Below are 21,359 nucleotides of genomic sequence, written 5' to 3' on the forward strand. Positions count from 1 at the left end.
GTGTATCACAATTATTCAAGGGCTTACTTTCAGCTAACAATGAAGCTCTCATCATTGGTTGACATAGGAGAGTATGACCTAACACGTTAGATTTGGATCTTGTTTGAAAGGCTATGACACTCACCCAATGACGCTGCATGCAACAGACAGTTTCCGTCCCCACTCGTTGCCAATGGCAATAGACTCTGACAGTTAGGTCCCACCCGTGTCCACCAATTGAGTCGGCCTTAATGTAAACAGAACAGTCACTCGCGGTTTCACTCACACTAAAAACAATTCAGAACGCACGTGTAGTACTGAGAAACTACGGTGTAGACAGTCATCTACACAACACAATTAACAAGATTGCCTCAGAAGTGAATAAAGTAATTTATTTGCAATTAATGGCAGCAGTGGACCCGTGCAGTTAAACTCACCAGCGTGCTCTAGGGCCACCATCATAGATTGCTCAATGAGGTCCCTCTCGATGAAGCCGCGGAAGTCGTCCCGGTACACAGTGAGATCGGGCAGCTGGAATGTGCACAAAGGCGTGTCCAGAAGGGGCTCACTACTACAGTTGCCAGTACTGGAGACGTGTGACCGTGCCAGGGACACAATGGTAGAGCTGGCATGGGAGATGCCTCTCGATAGACGCTTCTCTGTGGCTGCAGAGGGTGGTATCACAAAAAAAAGAGGAGTTTAGGTTAATTGTGGGAAGGGGTGGGAAAGAGAAATTGGACAAGGGGAAGGCTGACTTGAGAATTGTCAAAAACAAAAAGTGAATTAACAAAACAAAAATAGGGTTCTGGTTTATCACAATGAGGAGAACAAGAGGACAACAGATAAGTGGTTGTGAGTAAGTGACATTATACCCAAAATATTATTTTACACTTACCACTGTTCTCACCTTGCAGCACCTCCTCTTGACGGTGCAGAAGGGGCCGTCCCACCCTGGCCATCTCCTTCTCCGGGGCTGGGTACGTCCTCTCCTCAGAAAAAGAGTACGACAGGTTCCCAGCATGCACCTGTCGCAGCTGTTCAAAGTCACTGAGGGCGGCGGTGAGATCCCAGTTCTTCCCTGCAAATGAAAAGGACAAGTCATACCTGACCAAAAAAGCCAACGCATTTTATGAAAGTCAGATCCACACAACACTCATTAGTTTAAATATTTACCATATGTCAACAGAACCATAGCAACTGTTATCGTATGTAAAGGCCTCTGACACTTTCCGTTGCTTGAGTAAATACTTGAATTTTGAGCACGTCTTGTCTCTCACTGCCGTATAGCTACTGCAGTGCATTACATTCTTAACCCATATTCGTATCTGCAACTTGTGCTGCTGCTAGGCAACAAGAGTTGAGTCTCTTCTGGATTTAACTTCCTCCTTTTACATGATAGCTTACCTAACCAACAGCTACCAAAAGCTCTAACTGGGAGGTGCACTGCTCAATTTATACCTCTCACTAGCAGTTGGCCATAAAACCATATATTTTACCCCAGAATGCCTTGCAACTCACCCTCTAGCAGGTCTCTGGCTAGTCCTGGTTCGGCTCCAGTGGAACGGACAAAGTCGGACAGGACTGCGTCCATATCCAAGGTCATGTGATCATGAATTTACAGGGCGGCGGGGGGGCATCAGGGCAGAGAAACTCAGGGGATCCGCCCTCCCCAATAAGACCACTGGACCAAGGGGAAGGGGGAGAGGGGCTCTTCAACTTGCCTTACACGTCCAGCCAAACCTGAATAGAATCAAAAATAAGCAAAACGGATGAAAATGTAAACCTGAATTGGCATCAAACTATGATCCATTTGTACAGCATGCAGGTACTGTGGAATGTTATTGGTCCAGGAAAAAGGATTCAAGTGTGTTAAATGTAATCTTATTAACAGCTAACACACATAAAAAAAGATAGAACATAATCCCACTGACCCTTTCATAGTACCCACATGTAAGCCTGTTTTGGTAAAGGGCAATATCTCTGTGGAAAATAAGATTCCTGTTGACCCCTATGCCTGGCCACATCTCATTCACCCATGACCACTGTTGTGGTAGGCTGCTCACAGAGCTGTTGAGCAAATTAAAAAAGGTGTTCACATTTGCATTGAATCATAGCAACAAAATAACATGTTGGGATGATGCAAATGGGTCTCTAGGTTGTTTTCTACCTACACAGCACACTCTGAACGACAGTGCACAAAGAAGTCTCATTTAGAGATTCAGCACACAAAGGGTCTGGTGTACTCAAACAATGACTGGGGTTCAGAAAAAGTCCAAAACTACAGCAATCCATAGGCAATAGAAAGCACATGACTGAAGAGGCATAACTGAACCAGGCAAAATGTCATGTTACTATGGTAACAAAGGTTTTTAGAGTAGCAAATAGCAATGATGACCCCCCCCCATCGAGACTGGGGAACAATACATTTTCTACAGATGGGCTATTGAAAGGAGATATGGAGAGGGCAATCGATACAAGTGCAAGGACAAATAGAAATGTCCCTGACAGAAATAAGATAGATGTTGACACTAGAAGCCTCAGTCCATAAGGCAGCTAGTGTTTGGCTGTAGCACTGTGCCAATATGTGACCTATAATACGTCAAAATATAAAACATGTAAACGGTTGGTCCCATGTTTCATGAGCTGAAATAAAAATCCCAGAAATGTTCCATACAAAAACATTATTTCTCAGATTTTGTGCACAAATTTGTTTACTTCCCTGTTTGTGAGCATTTCTCCCTAGCCAAGATAATCCATCCACCTGACAGGTGTGGCATATGAAAAACATAATGCCACAGATGTCTCAAGCTGAGGGAGTGTGCAATTGGCATGCTGACTGCAGGAATGTCCACAAGAGCTGTTGCCAGAGAATTGAATGTCAATGTATCTACCATAAGCTGCCTCCAATGTCGTTGTAGAAAATTTAGCAGTACGTCAAACCAGCCTAACGACCGCAGGACCTCCACATTCGGCTTCTTCACCTGCAGTATTGTCTGAGGGGGAGTGGGGGATGCTGAGGAGTATTTCTGTCTATAATAATGGCATTTTGTGGGGGGGGGGGGTCTGATTGACTGGGGCCTGGCTTCCCCCATGGCTACACCCCTGCCAGTCATGTGAAATCCATAGATTAGGGCCAAAATAATGTATTATTTCAATTGACTGATTCGCTTATATGAACTGTAACTGAGTAAAACCTTTGAAATTGTTGCATGTTGCGTTTAGATTTTTGTTCGGTAAAAATATCGGAATTGAGATTATGCTCTCTTTTGATTATGCTCTCTAAAGCAGTACTTTAACATCCGTTGGTAACCTAGGATAGGGTTGGGCGATATGGCCAAATTATTATATCATGGTATTGAAAAACAAAATTGACGGTATGACAGTATTTTATGTTTTTTAATAATAAAAGTTCTAAATTTGCTTTATGAGTAGTGCGTGACCCTAGGGTGGCAACACATACATTCTAAGTGATTTCAATGAGTCTTTTTTCCTCACCTTTATTTAACCAGGAAGGCCAGTTGAGAACAAGTTCTCATTTACAACTGCAACCTGGCCAAGATAGAGCAAAGCAGTGTGACAAAAACAGAATTATACAAACAACGTAGTCTCCATTCTGATTGTTTTATACTGTTCAATTCAACTTCAACCCAAAAAGAAAATCATAACTTTCATCAATTGAGATCATTTCTACACTGCCATGTAGGGCTGCACGATATGGGCAACCAATGTGGGCCTTATTTTTTAACCAAATGTTGCAATTTTACTTGCAATTTAGAGCAAAACACTTGGGTTAACTGTTGGAATCATGGAAATAGAATGTATGTTCTAATTATATAGTTGGAATATAATAGTGGGCACTTTAATACAGTGTTGTTTGACATAAAAACAAATGAAAATGCCAGGGAGGAAATATTGTGACAGGGTAGGAACTAAAACGCTGATAGGTGTTTCCTAGGGGACCCTATAATCATTGGCTACATTGAATGATCTCTTAGCTACTTCATGTAGCTAAAATATTCTTGATTTGCGTTCACCTCTTCAATTTCAAAGATACTGTTGCACAAACAACATACTGATATAGGTCTACACCATCACTGGTTTTATCTAGCTGTATTGCTAATTAGCTTCCGGTTGCTCTTACTCAGTAAATGTATTAGCTAGCTAGCATTAGCATTAGCGGCTAACAAGATTGAAGAACAACTTGCTAAAAGTGACAACTGCATCATTGTCATCAACATCAACATTGTTGCATATGCTGCATTGACCATGCAGACTGGACGCAAGTGTCTAGTGGTCGAGGAAAAACAAATGCGCTCCTTGAGTGGTTAGGCCTGTCTGGAAAGTGGCATAGAGAGTGGAGAGAGATGACTCAAGTAGCAAAGTACAATATATAAAAATGTACGTTAGACATTACGCATCCCATTTAACAAACCAAACATTCAAATACCGTTATAGAAAGTAAAGTAAAAACCCAAACCGGCCTGTGCATCAATACGGTATATCGCAAAAAACGGTATACCACCCAGCCCTACCATAGCGTACTATATGGTCAAATGTTCCACGTCTCATGTTACGGCTTTGAGGTACTAAAGTTCAAGCTGTGAGTGGGACTACCATCCTTGTTACCTGCAGTCATCTAGCCCCACCCATGCCTCAGCTCATCCACCCTCTATTCTTGCCTCAGCTCTGACTCAGTGAATTCTTCACCACCGCACCTGATGAATCATGTTTTGTTTTTTTAAACACCCACCCATTTAACACCCATCCCCCTCTCTCGCTCTCCCTCTCTTCTTGCAACAAAGGCACACTGGCAGGCAAGAGAAGAAAGTCAACAGGACAAAAGGTCTTTCTAAACCAGAGTATTTCCAGTGCCCTCGTTCCAAAGTCGGCCACAAAAAAAAGCCTTCTCTTTGCAGGGTCTCCAACACACTTGCTGTGTAGAAATGCACTCTTGTTCACATATACACATTACATCAAGGCTATGTTCACATCGCTTGTACTAGTCTTTTCCCAAAGCAGCTGTAACACACAGCTAGGAGCTGTGGATAGGAGCCAGCCTACCCTTCAACAAAACTATACAGTGCCTTATGAAAATACTTCCACTTTTTGTTACGTTACAGCAATTATTCTAAAATTGATTAAACGCCAACTCAATCCACACACAATACCCAATAAGGACAAACCAAAAACAGGTTTTTAGAAATGTTTGCTAATTTACAAAATATATATATATATATATATATATATATATATATATATATATATATAAACTGAAATATCAAATCTACACAATTCAGAACCTTTACTAAGCAGTTTTGACAGCGATTAGTCTTCTTGGTACAACACTACAAGCCTGGCATACATGTATTTGGGGAGTTTCTCCCGTTCTTCTCTGCAGATCCTTTCAAGCTATGTCAGATTGAATGGGGAGCGTTGCTGCACAGCTATTCTCAGCTCTCTCCAGAGATGTTTGATGGGGTTCAAGTCCAGGCTCTGGCTGGGCTACTCAAGCCACTTCTGCATTGTCTTGGCTGTGTGCTTAGGATCGTTGTCCTGTTGGAAGGTGAACCTTCATCCCAGTCAGAGGTCCTGGGCGCTCTGGAGCAGGTGTTCATCAAGGATCTCTGTACGTTGTTCGGTTCATCTTTCCCTCTATCCTGACTAGTCTCCCAGTCTGTGCCATTGAAATACATCCCCACAGCATAATGCTGCAACCACCATGATCCACCTTAGGGATAGTTCCAGGTAAACTCAAAGCGGGTTGTCATGTGCTTTTTACTGTGGATTGGCTTCCATCTGGTCACACTACCATAAAGGCCTGATTTGTGGAGTGCTGCAGAGATGGTTGTCCTTTTGGAAGGTCCTCCCATCTCCACAGAGGAACTCTGGAGCTCTGTCAGATTGACCAACAGGTTCTTGGTCACCTCCCTGACCAAGGCCCTTCTCCCCCCTTGCTCAGTTTGGCCGGGCAACCAGCTCTAGCAAGAGTCTTCGTGGGTCCAAACTTCTTCAATTTAAGAATGGAGGCCAGTGTCCTTGGGGACCGTCAATGCTGCAAACATTTTTTGGTATCCTTCCCCAGATATGTGCATTGACACAATCCTGTCTCGGAGCTCTATGTACAATTCCTTCGACATCATGGCTTGGTTTTTGCTCTGACATGCACTGTCAACTGTGGGACCTTATATAGACAGGTGTGTGCCTTTCTAAATCATGTCCAATCAATAGAATTTACCACAGGTGGACTCCAAGTTGTAGAAACATCTCAAGGTTGATCAATGGAAACAGGATGCACCGGAGCTCAATTTAGAGTCTCATATCAAAGGGTCTGAATACTTATGCAAATAAGCTATTTCTAAAAACCTGTTTTCACTGTGTAATTATGGGGTATTGTGTGTAGATTGCTGAGGATTTTTTATTTTATTTAATCCATTTTAGAATAAGGCTGTAATGTAACAAAAACGTGGAAAAATTCAAAGGTCTGAATACTTTCCGGAGGCACTGTACATCTGTTGGCAAGAGGCTGTGTGAGTATACTCATCATTCAAGAGAGACAGGAGTTGAGTGGACAAGTACTTCTGGCTCTGGTGGTAGGTTAGTGTTTACACTAGTGAGAGAAGAAAAAGCCAGCAGGACAATATCTCCCTAGGCCTCCATACAAAGCCTCTTGTTGTGTTGACTTTCCTGCATCTCATAAAGATAACTTTGACATGATTAGTTTGAGAAACACTATTACACCTACTGCTGGGAGTTGAGCGAACTAAGTCCAACAAATAATGATGTATCAACGGACAAGCTAGTGCCAATGCCTGCTGGTAATGTGTCGCTCTGTGGACAGAATGGACCCAACAGACCAGTGAAAGGACTTTGTTATTACCAGCCTCCAACATCATCCATTCCTGTGGACGCACTCAGCTTCTGACGCATCAACCAGCAGGAGTTCTTGACAATGAGGTGAGAGCCACAAAACTAGGGAAGGGTCCCACTAAATTATTAGTTGATGGCTGCTAGGGGTGATTAATCGACAAAGACAACAAATTGATGTCAATATTGTGTCTGCAAATATTGACAGCAATGTAAGAGAACAGGGGTTGAAACTAAGTCAGAATTTCCCGAAAATAGTTTCAATCCTGTTTAGGTTATGTGAGAGACACCCAAGCGATGACCTGACTAGCATAATGGCCCTGCTGCCAGCACAGAGCAGTCAGTGATGTGTGCAGGCCGGCTAGGCTTTTGTCTTGAGAGGTTACATAATGGAAGCTGCTGCTAGCACGTGGGTTCTGACCCTGGGAGAGGCCTGGATCACTGAAGCAGACATGAAGAGGTCACCATGGCCTGCTGCAGCCATTGTGTGGGCCCATGGAAGATTCATGGAGGTAAACAAGGGATGGAGAGACAACCTCCATTACAGTATAGGCTTCCCTTAAGGGAAACTGCAGGCAAACCAAAACAGAGACTTCCACGAGACTGAGAGAAGTCTAATTTAAGCATGTGAAGACAGGCCTACTGCAAGTGACTTAGGAGAAACGAGAGTTGAGTGTAAGCACAATCAATTCGGTGCTAATCTGACTTTGACTAACAGGTTAGTAGAAAGCTAATGTCAGCAACCCAGAACCTCTGGCCAGCTACTCCATTAGATTATGGGTGGAGGACGGGGAGATGTTGGACTAGTGCGAGAAGCGGATCCTGTTTGGCAGCTTCCCACCCCAACCTCACTCTCTCTCTCGCTCTGCAAGCCTTGGAAAGTCTATGGGCCAAATACACCCCCCCATTCTGAAATTCAAAATAATGCATGGGCAGGTGTAGGTGAACCCCCTCAAAAATTGTGATTCTTCTAAACAAACAAGTACACAAAATAAGCACAACAGAAGAAATGTTCCACACTATCCGTCATATCCCAGTCTCCTGACAGACATTTGAAATGTTTTTGTTGTCACGAGACTAGTACAAACCTAAAAATCAAACACTGAATCAAATAAACATAGAAAAAAAAGATAGTGCTGCTTGACACATTTTGAATGATAAATTGGACCCAAAAGGGGCATGGCCTGAAATCATGACACTAAATTATTAGTCACTGAAACAGCAGAGGCCTCCTTGGCAAGTAGTTTGAAGCCATGTTGGTCTAACACACAGCTACATAACCTGGGGGTGAGCCAGCTAAAACAAGAGAGCTGCCACCCCAGCAGCTGAGAGCCACAGAAGAATACTAGAGATATCATTCCAAACAGGAATAGGTATATAGAACCATTGCTTTAAAATTAATCAGATATTATAGGAAGTGATCTAGCCTAAGATAAATGTTTAGCACAACAAGACTAGGTTATAGCCTAGTTATTAAGGGCGGGACTGCTCCAAATGCTTTGTCATGTCACATTGTGTAATCATGTAGGGTCACTCAATATGACCTACATTACTTAAGTAGGCATACACCAAGACCTAGATGTGTTTTTTACACTTGCTCCACTATAGGCCTAGCAGTAAGAAAACTTGCCCCAACTAGGCCTACAAGATATCTTGCTCCACCAACTTCCATCAAGCCTGGACAAGAAATTAGGTCCAGCTGTACAGGCACCCTTACATGATAAATCTGCATTGCCTGTGGTAGCGCACAGGGGGAGTATCAAATAAACTGGTAGGCCTACTGCTAAAGAAAGATGCACAGGTCTGGAATAACTGATATTTCAGAATTTTGGTGACCTCTGCCAACCCTTCACATAGTCGTATTCAGAACCTCATGAAGCAAAAAGACCCCATTTTGAGGCTATTATTAAAGGGAGTTCAACTTCCTGATTTGGCTTCGTTTACAGGCTTGGTCATTAAATGCAGCAGCCATGACTGAAGCCAAAGTAGAGTTGTCTTGGGGGGGGGGGTTCTTTTTTTATTTAACTAGGCAAGTCAGTTAAGAACAAATTCTTATTTTCAATGACTGCCTAGGAACAGTGGGTTAACTGCCTGTTCAGGGGCAGAACGACAGATTTGTACCTTGTCAGCTCGGGGGTTTGAACTTGCAACCTTCCGGTTACTAGTGGGTGCCTTGTGTGTGTTTTCCCACGTGACAAGCGTTCGTACATAACTTGAAACAGTCTAACCAGGTATTGTGTCTTGCAGTTGCCTAGGCTAGTTAATGCTAGCCAACTTCTTTCACCAATTAGCAGGCTGGTGTGCAACTGTGGCAAAGTTGGTTTGACATGGGATAGCCTATTTCTGGGGCTAGTTAAGCACCATCAATAGATTGTGCAATGTAAATGGGACAATATTTTCATGTTGCAATCTTTTAGTTGTCTCATTAAAATACCTCAATATTTGTATATGCACTTTTACAATCTATAGTACGTTTGAGGTTAATAAGGCTATGCACAATACTGCCCCCTTTGGAGGAATTGCGTGCCCATAGTAAACAGAAAAAAAATCTGTCCAAAATTGCTAATATACGCATATAATAAAAATTATTGAATAGAAAACACTCTATAAAGCTTCTAAAACCGTTCAAATTATGTCTGTATGTAAAGCAGAACTCACAGGGCAGCCATTCTCCCAAACTCTCTCTCTCATCAGGAAAGTTACCCCAACTTTGACGTCATCGCCCCCACCCTTCCCAACCAGCTACGGATCTGGGATCAGTTTCTGTGTCTTCAGCGTGCTGTGTTCTTTCAATGGGGCGCGTAATGAAGAAAATCCCTCGAGCTTAGACCGGTTGGCGGGCAAAATACTGAAGTGTCACGAGAATTTAGCTGCGCGTCAGGGCGCAATTGAAGACACGGCACTCTTTTTTCCACATCGTCTGAGGAGAGTTGCGTTCTTTTGTTTGAATCGCTAATTGTTTTGTACGTTAATAACATCCTAAAGCTTGATTCTGCACTTAGTTTGACCAGTTTAGTCGACATATAATATGTCATTTTGAAGTTTTGATGCGCAACTGTTCGTGATCAGAAGTCCTTTTTGGTGCATTTCACCTGAAGCTGTTAGCATATGCTAATACAAAGACAAACGAACTGAAACCAAACGTTATATTAGGTAAGTATGACTCCTTCCACTACATTCTGATCGAAGACCATCAAAGGTAAGGGAATATTTATGTTGTAATTTTGTATTTCTGTTGACTCCAACATAGCAGAGAAATATTGCTTATGTCTGAGCGCCGCCTCAGAATATTGCCTAGTGAACGAATTCTGTAACGTTAAAAATAAATGTAACACAGCGGTTGCATTAAGAAGCAGTGTATCTTTCTAACTATATGTAGAACATGTATATTTAGCCAAAGTTTATGATGTGTATTGCTGTTATCTGGCGTTATCTGGCGGAGCTATTTATAACTTCTCCGGACATTTCTGTAGCATTTTTTGAACATGGCTCAATGTAAACGGAGATTTATGGATATAAATGGCATATTATTGAAAAAAACATAAATGTACTGTGTAACATGTCCTATTACTGTCATCTGATGAAGATTTTCAAAAGGTTAATGAATTATTTTTATTTTAATCCTGCGTTTGTGATTGTGCTTTTTGCTTGACAATGTGGCTACATATTGTATGTGTCCTAGTGGTGGTTTGATATACATATGTGCTATGTTTTCACCGTAAAACATTTTAGAAATCTGACTCGCTGGGTAGATGAACAAGGTGTTTATCTTTCATTTGAGCTATTGGACTTGTTAATGTGTGGAGGTTAAATATTTCTAAGAATATTTTTGCATTCTCTGCGCCATCTTTTGAGTTGAGCTTGGGGGGGGGGGGCCTTGGGGAACGTGTACCGTGAAGGCGTTAAGTCATTTTAATTGGGAGCTACTGACATTAAAATATTGTCCCATGTAGGCCTACATTGTGTAATTTACTGATATCCCTATGGGGCTAGTTGGGAACTATCCAATGTGAAACCAATTTGACCATAGACAATACGATGGGGTCGCGTGCAGCTACGCATTCCGAATTGAGGTTTCACTTGGGTGCTGCCAGCTGTGGACAGGATTGAAATAAACCTAACCCAAGGAAAACGGTTACAGTACCCTTTATTTTTTATTTAAAACTCACTTTAAATCTCAGCTTTGGACAAGACTGACTATATGACCAAATGAGAATTAGCTTTTTATGGGCAGTCATTCGTTAGAGTCAGCCCTCTATGCATCCTTACAAAATGAGAGGGATCTGCACTTCCGGTGAAGGGGGAGCAGGGTTGTTGGATGTCACTAGTGCACAGCAGAAGGACTTGCCATTTCATGTTTGGCCCACTAAGTCATTCATCATCTGTAAAGTGAGGTTCATTTTTCACTCGAGAGGGAGAGCAGCTAAAGCCTGAGGCCCAATATGAAAACAGTACGGCTTGCCACTGTACCGTACCACCTGAAGATACTCAGGCTTTAAAATTATATTGTTCCATTGTCATCAACATACCGCCTTAAGTCAGCCTTTTCCAAAGATGGACAATTGGGTTGTTCTATTCCCATTTCATCCTGATGGATGACCACATCTCTAAATGTGTCAGTTCTATTTTAGTTTAAATCAACGTTTCCCTGTGATCTCAGTGAGTGTGAAACACCCTCTCACCACTGCAAAAATCACGAGTGATAATATATAAAGGGCTGATAAGACAACAGAGGCTGTGTGAGTTGCGTCAGCAATGATAAATGTTGCCCAGTGGTAGGCCCATACCCCTGGGCTGGAGGAAAGGTGAAGAGGGGTTAGGAAGTGGCACAGTAGTCCAAGGCACAGCAGCTCAGAGATGGCCAAAAACGCTGGAACAACAGCTTAAGCTATTTGGTTAGACTGATTTATGAACTTTATGAAGTGGCATACCAGACTGTCAACTATAGCCTGATAAGCTATTACTGTACTTGGAAACCCTGTATCGCATAAGGCTAGCCTAATCACAGCTTTAAAAGAAAGAGCAAAATCTTATGAACATGTAATAGCCCCAAGCCTTCCTTGTTATGTACTAATAATCCCTCATTCTCAGCAAGTCAAATGTACCAGAGATCAGTCAGAAATAGGATCAAGAGATCATAAAGTGACTAAACAGAGTACAGACACTTCACAACTAGAGGAAGTCAAACAATGGTGTGATTACTGACTGAAGCGGAGCCCACTTGCTCATTACATAACTGCACCGCTACGTCTGGGAGGCCGAGCTTGTCTGGCAGAGGAATGAAGTCAAATCAAGACCCTTTTCCCAGTTCCTCCTGAGCTTCAGAATACTGCAACTACAGCTAAGCATACCGCACAGCAGCAACGGTCTTTGCTGTACAAGTCAGCATAACGCAGCTCAACTGAAGTAACCTACTTCTTGCTTTGAATAGCTGCAGAAACATGAAAGGAAGGAGCCCTGGACAAAGAAGCACAGTCCCAGACCATAGGCTACACACTACAAGGCAACAAATCGCAGGACATCATAAGAGACAGAGCTGTCCAACATTAGCCCAATGTCATGCTACGCTAAGCAACGTAACACCATGGGAGTCAACACAATGCAAATTATTGAGTGCCCATTAAACATGGCGCAGGAACACAGCAATATCTGTGACCAGACAGGAGCCGAGAAGACACAAGCCCATACTGTAGTTTCTGTTCCACATCGCGCCTTTACAATAATCTATTTTTTAAATATTAAATACTCCTGTTCTGCTAGCAAATTGGTGTATTGCTAATGGTACCGTCAATGTTTTGTCCGTTTGGTTAAGTAAATGTGCTTAACCAGTTCAGGTAGGGAGACTAATGTCTCCAATTTTCAATGCCTTCCAGCTCTTAGCCAAATCAATATTTAATTGGAGTTGGACCATTTTCTCTGGTCAAAGAACATTTGTTTAAGCTGGTCATTGGAGAACAATCTATGAAATGCACAATTTGAGCTGGAACATTTTCTGAGATGTCAGCCAATTGAACCATGAAAACTACTGATTTGAGTTTATTAGTGAAAAATTGGTTTTCCATAGCAAAGCAAGCTTTAGTTTGGTGTCGATGGCACATACAATACAAACCGTCATTATGTTACCAAACTTTGCATCTGTTCTATTCTCCCTTCTCCAAATCAAGATCTCAAAATCTGGTAATGCAACAACAGTTCGGGTAAACAAAGGGTTGTTACTTGTTTTCCCTTCGAATTAGGCCAGGTCTTTTGGTCATCATCTATTCATTCATGAACTCAGAGATTCCAGTCTTGATCAAGGCTTGGACACCAGCTGAGGTAAGCTGTGCAACTGAATACAAAGGCACACTGCTCATGCGCTAACTGAAAGAGAAAAGGGGGAGAAAGAGATAGTGCTGATGTCAGAGATTCCATGGGATGACCACCCTCAGAGAGGGCATGTTGCTGGAGCCAGGGCTTAGAGATTTCCAGTCATCACCCCAAAAAACTGCCCCTTTCACCCTTCCTCTCGTCCACACACACCTGGCTCAGCTCGTCAGCACCAACTCTTTAGCCCCCAAAATGCCTCAGATAAAACTAGTCCATGGCAGACTAAGCAATATTAGCATACATCATTTAATCTATTTTGTAAGAACATAGCTAGAAGTTCACATCAACAACATCCCATCTGAAGGAGGCTACAAAACAAAGTGGCATCAAACATTGAATGGCATAAGGGGATCCCACATGTTGTCTAAGCCTGCTGCAAGCATTCAGTAACGCTTGATCCCAGTCTTCCCTCACTCCTTAAATACTCAAGCTTCTCATTCCATGTGATAGCTAACTGTCGACCCTGTATGTTCTAATGTGAAAAAAGGAGACTATACGTTTGTATGGTTTGTTACCACAGCTAGAAACGCATACAGAAAGCCAGCCACTTATCTGCAAGGTGCCAAAATTACAAGACTTTTCACAGCCTAAAAATACCCCTCCATAATCATGAAACAAACATATCACCTCCCGACTGTGCAAAGTTTTTAAACAGCAGACAACTGAAAGAAAACAGAGGCGGGGAAACAGACAAAAAGTTCCGACGAGCAAACAAATCAGCTAAGCTATGTCTGCAAGTGTCATGGCTCGGAAGCTTGTCTACAAGAAACACAAAACATCCCTAACAGGCTTCTGCTCGCTCTCTCCGGTGTATCTGCTGAATTTCAATGGGTAAATGGGTTATGCCACCAGTAAGGTGTGCAGTGTTCTCTGACAGTGTAGGACTAGCTACTGCAGGCTTTTCAGTAGCAACTCGCAGTGTAGGCTAACTCCAGTAGGGTACAGTAGGGTTACGGGGTATGTTAGTCGGTAATTTTTTGGGCAGACAGAGGCATGATTTCCTCCTTGACATGCATGGCAGTAACTGCCAAGTTCAAGCAGTTCAAATGTGCAGAGTAATAGCTTTTCAGATAAACTGTTTATCAAAGTGTCTGAGAGCTGACGTCATGGCTAAGCCAAGCATTTTGTGGCCGAGGTCTCAACAAAGTTTCACTTACAAACAAACGGTCTTCCTCAAGTGAGGAAAAGGATGTCTCAACTCCTCCCCCCAGTTCACGGTTGGTGGTGGGGGTCATGTGCATATGGCATGGAGTATTTCAGAACAGCCCGTTCTCTCCTCTCCTGCCACCATGCTCCATTGGGCACTTTATTACAGCTGCCCAGTGCCTGGCTTCAGTGGTAATCCTGCCCTGTGCACAGGGCCTGTCGCTGTAGTCAGAGTCAGTCATCAACAGTGAAGCAGTGCTAATTAACAGCCACTCATAGCAGATGGCTTCAGATGGGGATGTGGGATGCCGAGGCAGCAGCCAAAAGTACTGACGCCCCTGACATATCCTCCGACCAGTGCTGTGTGCCATGCAGTGTCGTGCCATGCTGTGTCATGCGGTGCTGACCCATGCCATATTGTGCCTTGCTGTGCCATGTAGCAACCTGTGAGGACACAGGGGTAGTTCACAGAGAATGGTCGCAGAAAGGGAGTAACAGGACAATTTACGAGGGCATGTTTGATTTGTGTGTGTTGTAATGAGACTAGGCCTACACTTTGTCCCCATCTGCTTACATGTCAATGCTCTTCAATGCTGTAGATAAACAAAATAATATAGCTTGATTCTGTCAGTTGCAGAGTGCGAGCAGAGCGCTGCTATGCCATTGAAGGACTGCAGCAGAATTGTTTAGTTGGACTCAGGGAACAATCTGCCCTGGTTTCAGTATTACCGGAGAACTGCCAACCTAAACTCAGCACACCGTGGGCGGTAACTCCTCATACGGCACTAGCTGCTTTTTATTGATGTCTTTGTGCAGAAATGCCAGCTTCTGCATCGTCCGAACACAGCTAGCCTATTTGGATAAAATTGTGCAATAAGGCACGGGGGGGGGGGGTATATGGCCAATATACATGGCTACGGGCTGTTCTTAGGCACGACACATCGCGAAGTGTCTGAACACAGCCCTTAGCCATGGTATATTAGCCATATACCACAAACCCCCAAGGTGCCCTATCGCTATTATAAACTAGTTACCAGTGTATTGGGAGCAGTAAAAATGTAATGTTTTGTCATACCCTTGGTATGATATACCACAGCTGTCAGCCAATCCACATTCAGGGCTCCTCTAACCACCCAGTTTATAAAAGCAATTAAACCCTATGGGGTAGGGCAGTAAGAGGCATGAGACTGAGTTTTAAAATGTTGACCAATATTTGCTTTCCCCAGTAGCTTAACATGCAAAGGCCATCAATGTGGTGTAGATGCCAATGATACTTCACAAAAACATGGTTTGTTGTGGGTATAGAACAATGAGCTAAGGCTTACATAACTCACATTTAAAAGGGTGGGAGTTAGCTCCTTCACGCATATCAGATATTTCTTAGAAGCAAACCTGCATCTTTGGCTGCACTGCTCTGTGGAAACAACCACAGGACTAAACAAGAACAGTACACATCCTGACCATATTACAAAACCTGTAAATTAAGTCAAAGTAAAAATCCTATAATAGATTTGTTATGTATATATATTTTTAAGGAGGCAACAACAACCTGCTTGTTCAAAAAACACTGAATACAAAGGTCTTGATATTTGCAATTGTTCAAAGACCTACTACCATTATGATCAGAATGGGCAATATCAAAGTTAATATCTTGAATTTTAAGTCTCCCATTGACATTAGCTTAAATTATGATTAATGCCGAGTTGCACCTGTGGATCTCAAGTCAGAATACTGTCAGCCCAAAATGAATGGTAAATTATCTGTTTGGCTGTGATATAATTAACTTATTTTCAACATCGGGTAGGCCCATCCTATGTATGTGCAAGGTCCTACCGAACCTGTAAGCAGTCCGTGGCTAGGCTAACGGCAGCGGTTAAACAAGCATTAGCAGTGACAGGCCTGGGCATTAATGCTCATGTGAATCCCCACGTGGTGCTGGCTTAGCAGTCAAGGCAGTGCGGTGGCTTTACGTCACCCTGGGCGAGAGGCTCCTCTCCTGCAGGGATAGGATTACTGCTGTTCTGTCTTGGATCTAGAGTGGAGAGAGTGGGAAGGACTGCTGTTGTGTTGTAGAGGCAGGGTGAGGAGCCAGCGGCCCTGTGATCTTACCATGGCTTCCTTCCGGGTAGAGGGCCCAGTCATGGGGGATTGTAGATCTTTTTTTATGTGAGAGGGCAAGCGATTAGCCTCTGTACCCATTCACCCCTCTACTTGGCTATACCCAACAACCTTTTGACCCGGTTGGCACATTCGTAGAGCGATGCTGAGATAATATTGGGGATGCTTCAGAAAAGCAAAACTGTGAGCATGTGTCCCATTGTTTTATATCAGAACTCAATGTTTTCAACATCCTTCAATCATACCACAGTGATGCCTCTGAAAAGAGTTGGCATAGCAAAGTTGAGTACAAAACCCCCACATAAAATGGTAAAATAACCAGTCAGAGTATCCCAAAGCATTGGGCACACGCACCCAGTCTCTGGTTGAACACAAAGGAGGTAGGTACTCGGTAGGGACGTGGGGAGAGGCCGGGGTGTGATTGCTGATGCATGGTTTTGAAGGCCTCGCCACCCTGACACAAACAGCCCTGGCTGCTGTGTCAAAAGGCTGGCAGGCATCCAGGCACGCAGGGGTGGGAGGGGCTGAACAGGGTTTTTATGAGTCGCAGTCTGGGTGCACAGGATCTCAGAGACAAGCTTCCTATTGATCGCCCCTCTGCTGAGGAATCATGGGGATGTTTTTTCTTCCAAAGCACATCTGGTACAGTCTTGTCTGGGCCATGATGTGTGCTGGCAAACAAGGATGCAGGGGTGCATGGTGGTGGAATTCTAGATGTCTCACATGTCATGGTTATAAAGTCTTATGAAAATGTATGGAGGAGACTATATGTACTGTGTAAAGCAGTAATTGTGACCACCAGAGCGAACCTGAAGAATAAATCGTCGTCGCCTAATTAGAGAATTTCTTCACGAAGGGGGGCAGGATGTGTCCATTCATGTTAACGTTTACATTACATTTGACATTTTAGTAATTTAGCAGACACTCTTATCCAGAGCGAATTAAAAGTTAGTGCATTCATCTTAAGGTAGCTAGGTGAGATAACCACAAACAATATTGCAGTCATAGTAAGAAACTACGCCTAAGTAATCCCGGTTAACCCAGAACTAAAGTCATGGCGGAATTGGTCAGCTGCTAAATTAAGTTCTCCCAAAATGATGAATTGCCCATTTAGGCCACCTCTACCCTATTATTTTCAGGAGTCCAGGTTAACTTTGGTAACCCAAGGTCTGACCTCCTTGATGACAGCAACGAAATGCCTATGTTGGCTGGAACATTAAGCTGGCAACAACCAGGGTTGAAGGGGTGACACCTGCATGCATGGGGATACTAAAAGCCTAGATCTGCATTGCATACCCTGTAGCATTTGGTCGCGGTAGGACAGATTACAATCCTTGAACACAGAGGCAATAAGAGACGCAGAGTCATGCAGTTGTCCCACTAACCTGGAGAAGCACTCAACTATTTACTTATTAATCTGACCTTGTTTGTGGGGGTAGAGGGATCCTATGGGAATAGTTTTAATCTACATGGGCCTGGCACTGAAGCTGACACTGGATCCTTGAAACACACTCTTACTGAACAGCTGTTTGGGGGAGCCCAGCAAGAGACCACTTTAAAATTGTATCTCTAGACTAGGTGTTGCTGCGGCAGCAGGGTTCCACACTGAAATATAATATTCAGTCTCTCCTACCCCACAGAGACAGTTATGATGGCTAAAGCCAACCAACACAATGGTAGGCTAAATGCCTGCGTTAGAGAGAGATGAAGAGGGGGTTTAGCCTTAACTCATAACTTCACATATGTAACAATTCAGAGCATTTATAAACTGTACAGTGACAAACCATTTAGACTTTGAGAGAGCTTTGAGAGAGTGCTAGATAAGGAGAGTGGAAAGGGGGAAAGGATCCTAAAGGACAAATGGATGGGACTCTGGGTTTTTCTCTCCATAGAACTGTTCGAATAAGACATGAGTGCTCACAAGGGAACTGCACACAGAACTGTCATGTGTGGATGACTTCACTGTGCGTCACACATAGGCTAAAGGACACCAATAAACTAGACAAGCACACCCTGAAAACTTCCACAATGCTCAACTGGTGATAAAACATAGAAGCAAATTATGACGTCACCAGGTCAATAGGATAATCCCTTGCCTTGATGGATTATGGTGATAATGCTCTCTGTCATCAGTGTCATAATTCTCCCACCTGTGATTCAGCCAGCCATCCAGTTTGACATAGTGTAGTGTTTATAAATCTCAAGGAAATTTAGAGGCAAAAAAAAACAAAAACATTTGAATGTTGGTGGAGAAGCATGAAATATTGCAAATTTAAGCCATGAACCACAGATTTTCCATGTTTCATTGTCAAGTGTCAAAGGGCTCTATGCAAAACAACTAGTGATCACTGTCAAACAAATGCCTTCAGAACACCATTTTGTTCTATGTCATGCTGTTGTTTAAAAAAAAAAAAAAAAAAAGTAACATATTTGACATTTACTGCTGGATTAAAACAGTCATTCACAGTGTCTTAGTTGTACTAGAGAATCTCAATATCACAGAGGGACACTATACAGTCTCCCCAAAAGATGGTCTCAGGTGTTCTGTGTAACGCTGTATGATCAATGCGCTCCTTGAAAAAGGGAAGACTTGTGTAACGAAGCCTGACGATGCAAACTTGCACTCACACCCTAGCAGTCTGCTCAATGGGGAACACTCCTCTTGCCAGTTAGCTCATCCATTTTGCCTTTCAAGCATCCCCCTGCATTGCCTTTGAAATGAGTAGAGGTGGGAGGGCTAGATGCATTTCTTCCTCCCACTGCAATAATAGATCCCTCAGAATTTCACTGTGCTTGTGCGCTCCCTCTGAATTCTACCTGTACTACTATAAAGGCATTTGCTGCATTTGTTTCCTTTCTCTCCCCAAGCGGTATGCTCGATCGACTAGTGTTTTAATGCAAATGGTCACAACTTTTAAGACAACCACATGGTCTTGAGTGAGAATTTTCTTGCCAAATCACATATTTCATAACTCCCAAAATGATGCTTTATCTGGCAATGATCATGGTATGGTATAATGCATAGCGTACTTGTAGTGGGTGTAAGACACACATGGGTTCAGGTCGAAGTGCATACAAACAGCAGTCAGAAAGCTGCAAGGAAGGTAGAGTTGCTAAGGTTTAGACTACCCTCATTTCTTCTAACAATGTGCCTTCTTACATAATGAATCAGAGAGAAGGACGTGTAGGCCTAAGAAGTGAAGAGCATGTATCTGTCCTACTTTTATGTTGCAGGATGTCTGCCTATACCAGACTACAAGCAAACAAAATCAATTGTAAATAAAGAGCTGACTAATTCAAGTCAAAGTGTTATGCTACCCTTTCATTGTAGTGGTGTTGGCAATGGCGCAATGCATAGTTTACATAATGAGTAGAGGTCTTTACATAAACATATACACTGTGGAGCTGCCAAAGCCTATGTCACTGGTTTCAATCGTCAGGGAAGAATATTAGTGACCCACTGAAATGTATTGTCAATGTTTTACAATTAACTAAGCAATAGCCTAAATACAGGCCATCATTAACTCTGGGGCAAATAACTATAAAGCAGGAGTCCCTTGTATTGATATAACATTTGATACTCTCTGCATGTCTATGGGTTTACTTTAAAACGTTAATTATAGCAAGCAACCGGGCTACGATTTGCTGAATATTTCACCAACAATTGACTGACAGAGGCCTCCCGTTTGAAGTTGCTCATTCCTTAAATGGATTCATAGACCTAACGTTAGATGGGGAGAGAATGATACAACAAGGCTAGTTGTATGAGGGTACAAGGAGAGAATATAATGGCTAACTAATCAGCTAACGTTAACTAGTTAGCCCAAGAATGTAACGTTACTAAAGGAGCCGACTGGTATGTGTAAGTCGTCTATGAATGGGCTAAGCGTTAGCTAGCTAAATTTGTTAACGAACTTAACGTTAGTTAACTAGGCATCGTACATATTCGTCCTATCCTTCTCTGACTAACTAGGTAGATGGGCAAGAAAACTAGCCAGCTAGCTAACGTTAATGTTAGCAAAGTTATCCTGCACGTAGTTAACGCTAGCTAGCAAGGCACAGTAACCGAAGCAACATTGTTAACGCGACATATTGCTAGCTAGCCCGTTACTACGCAAGTTACGTTGATAAGTCTAGCTAGCTAGTAGCTAAATGGGTTATAAAGCTGGGCTGACTAGCTAACGTTAGCTAGGTAACTTAGTTAGCTAGTTCATGTTTTAGCCGTCTAGGAGTCTCCCACTTAAAACTTCCCATTTAATGAGTTAGCGAGCTAGTTCCTTCCAACTCAACAAAAAGGTTCATACAAAGCCAGCTACGGGTCGTCCTGTCCAAAATGTTGCCAGCGAGCTATAATGTTACAAGCTAAAGTCGTTAGCAAGGATAGCTAGCTAGCAGTTGAGTGTCCCTTGTCTGCTTACCTTGAGCGGCTTCGCAGATATTTCTTTCATCGTCCCATAATGATCCTCCTCTCGACAAATATTGTGAAAACCAAGTTTATTAGACCAGTTTTTCCTGACTTTGAGCTAATACGGAGGTTGCAGTCTACAATTAATCCAAACCAAGACTCAACGACAAAGTAGTTTCTTACTTACAACAACAACAATGTCAACCAAGGCGCTTCTGAGTCGGGCCAGCTGAGGTAGCCAAATGATGTCGACTGCCAATCGCGAAACAGACTGATGTTGACTGACAATCCAAAACACCAATGACCACACTATATTTTTTGACTGAAACGTCCCAGTGTAGCTAACGTCAAATGGAAAAGGGAGAGTGGGGGAACCTTCATACGCCGATTGGCTGCAGAGAAAGGAGAGGCAGGCAATCGATTCAAGACTCGGGATGGGACGGGAACTGTTCCTTCGATGAGGTCATCTGGGTGATGTAGC

The 21,359-nt window shown here is 42.9% G+C and overlaps 1 protein-coding gene across 1 annotated transcript in view; it reads right to left on the reverse strand.

Moving 5' to 3' along the window:
- Window positions 1–21,095, reverse strand: part of LOC135522280 (OTU domain-containing protein 7B-like) — a 32,561-nt gene extending 11,466 nt beyond the window's left edge. Inside the window, 5 exon segments of the mRNA XM_064948384.1 lie at window positions 125–226; window positions 417–644; window positions 887–1,057; window positions 1,498–1,719; window positions 20,892–21,095. Coding sequence (XP_064804456.1) covers window positions 125–226; window positions 417–644; window positions 887–1,057; window positions 1,498–1,582 — 586 coding nt within the window. The 5' untranslated portion in view covers window positions 1,583–1,719; window positions 20,892–21,095.
- Window positions 21,096–21,359: the final 264 nt, after the last annotated feature.

Source organism: Oncorhynchus masou, chromosome 30, assembly GCF_036934945.1.
Source record: "Oncorhynchus masou masou isolate Uvic2021 chromosome 30, UVic_Omas_1.1, whole genome shotgun sequence".
In the NCBI taxonomy this organism is placed as follows: domain Eukaryota; kingdom Metazoa; phylum Chordata; class Actinopteri; order Salmoniformes; family Salmonidae; genus Oncorhynchus; species Oncorhynchus masou.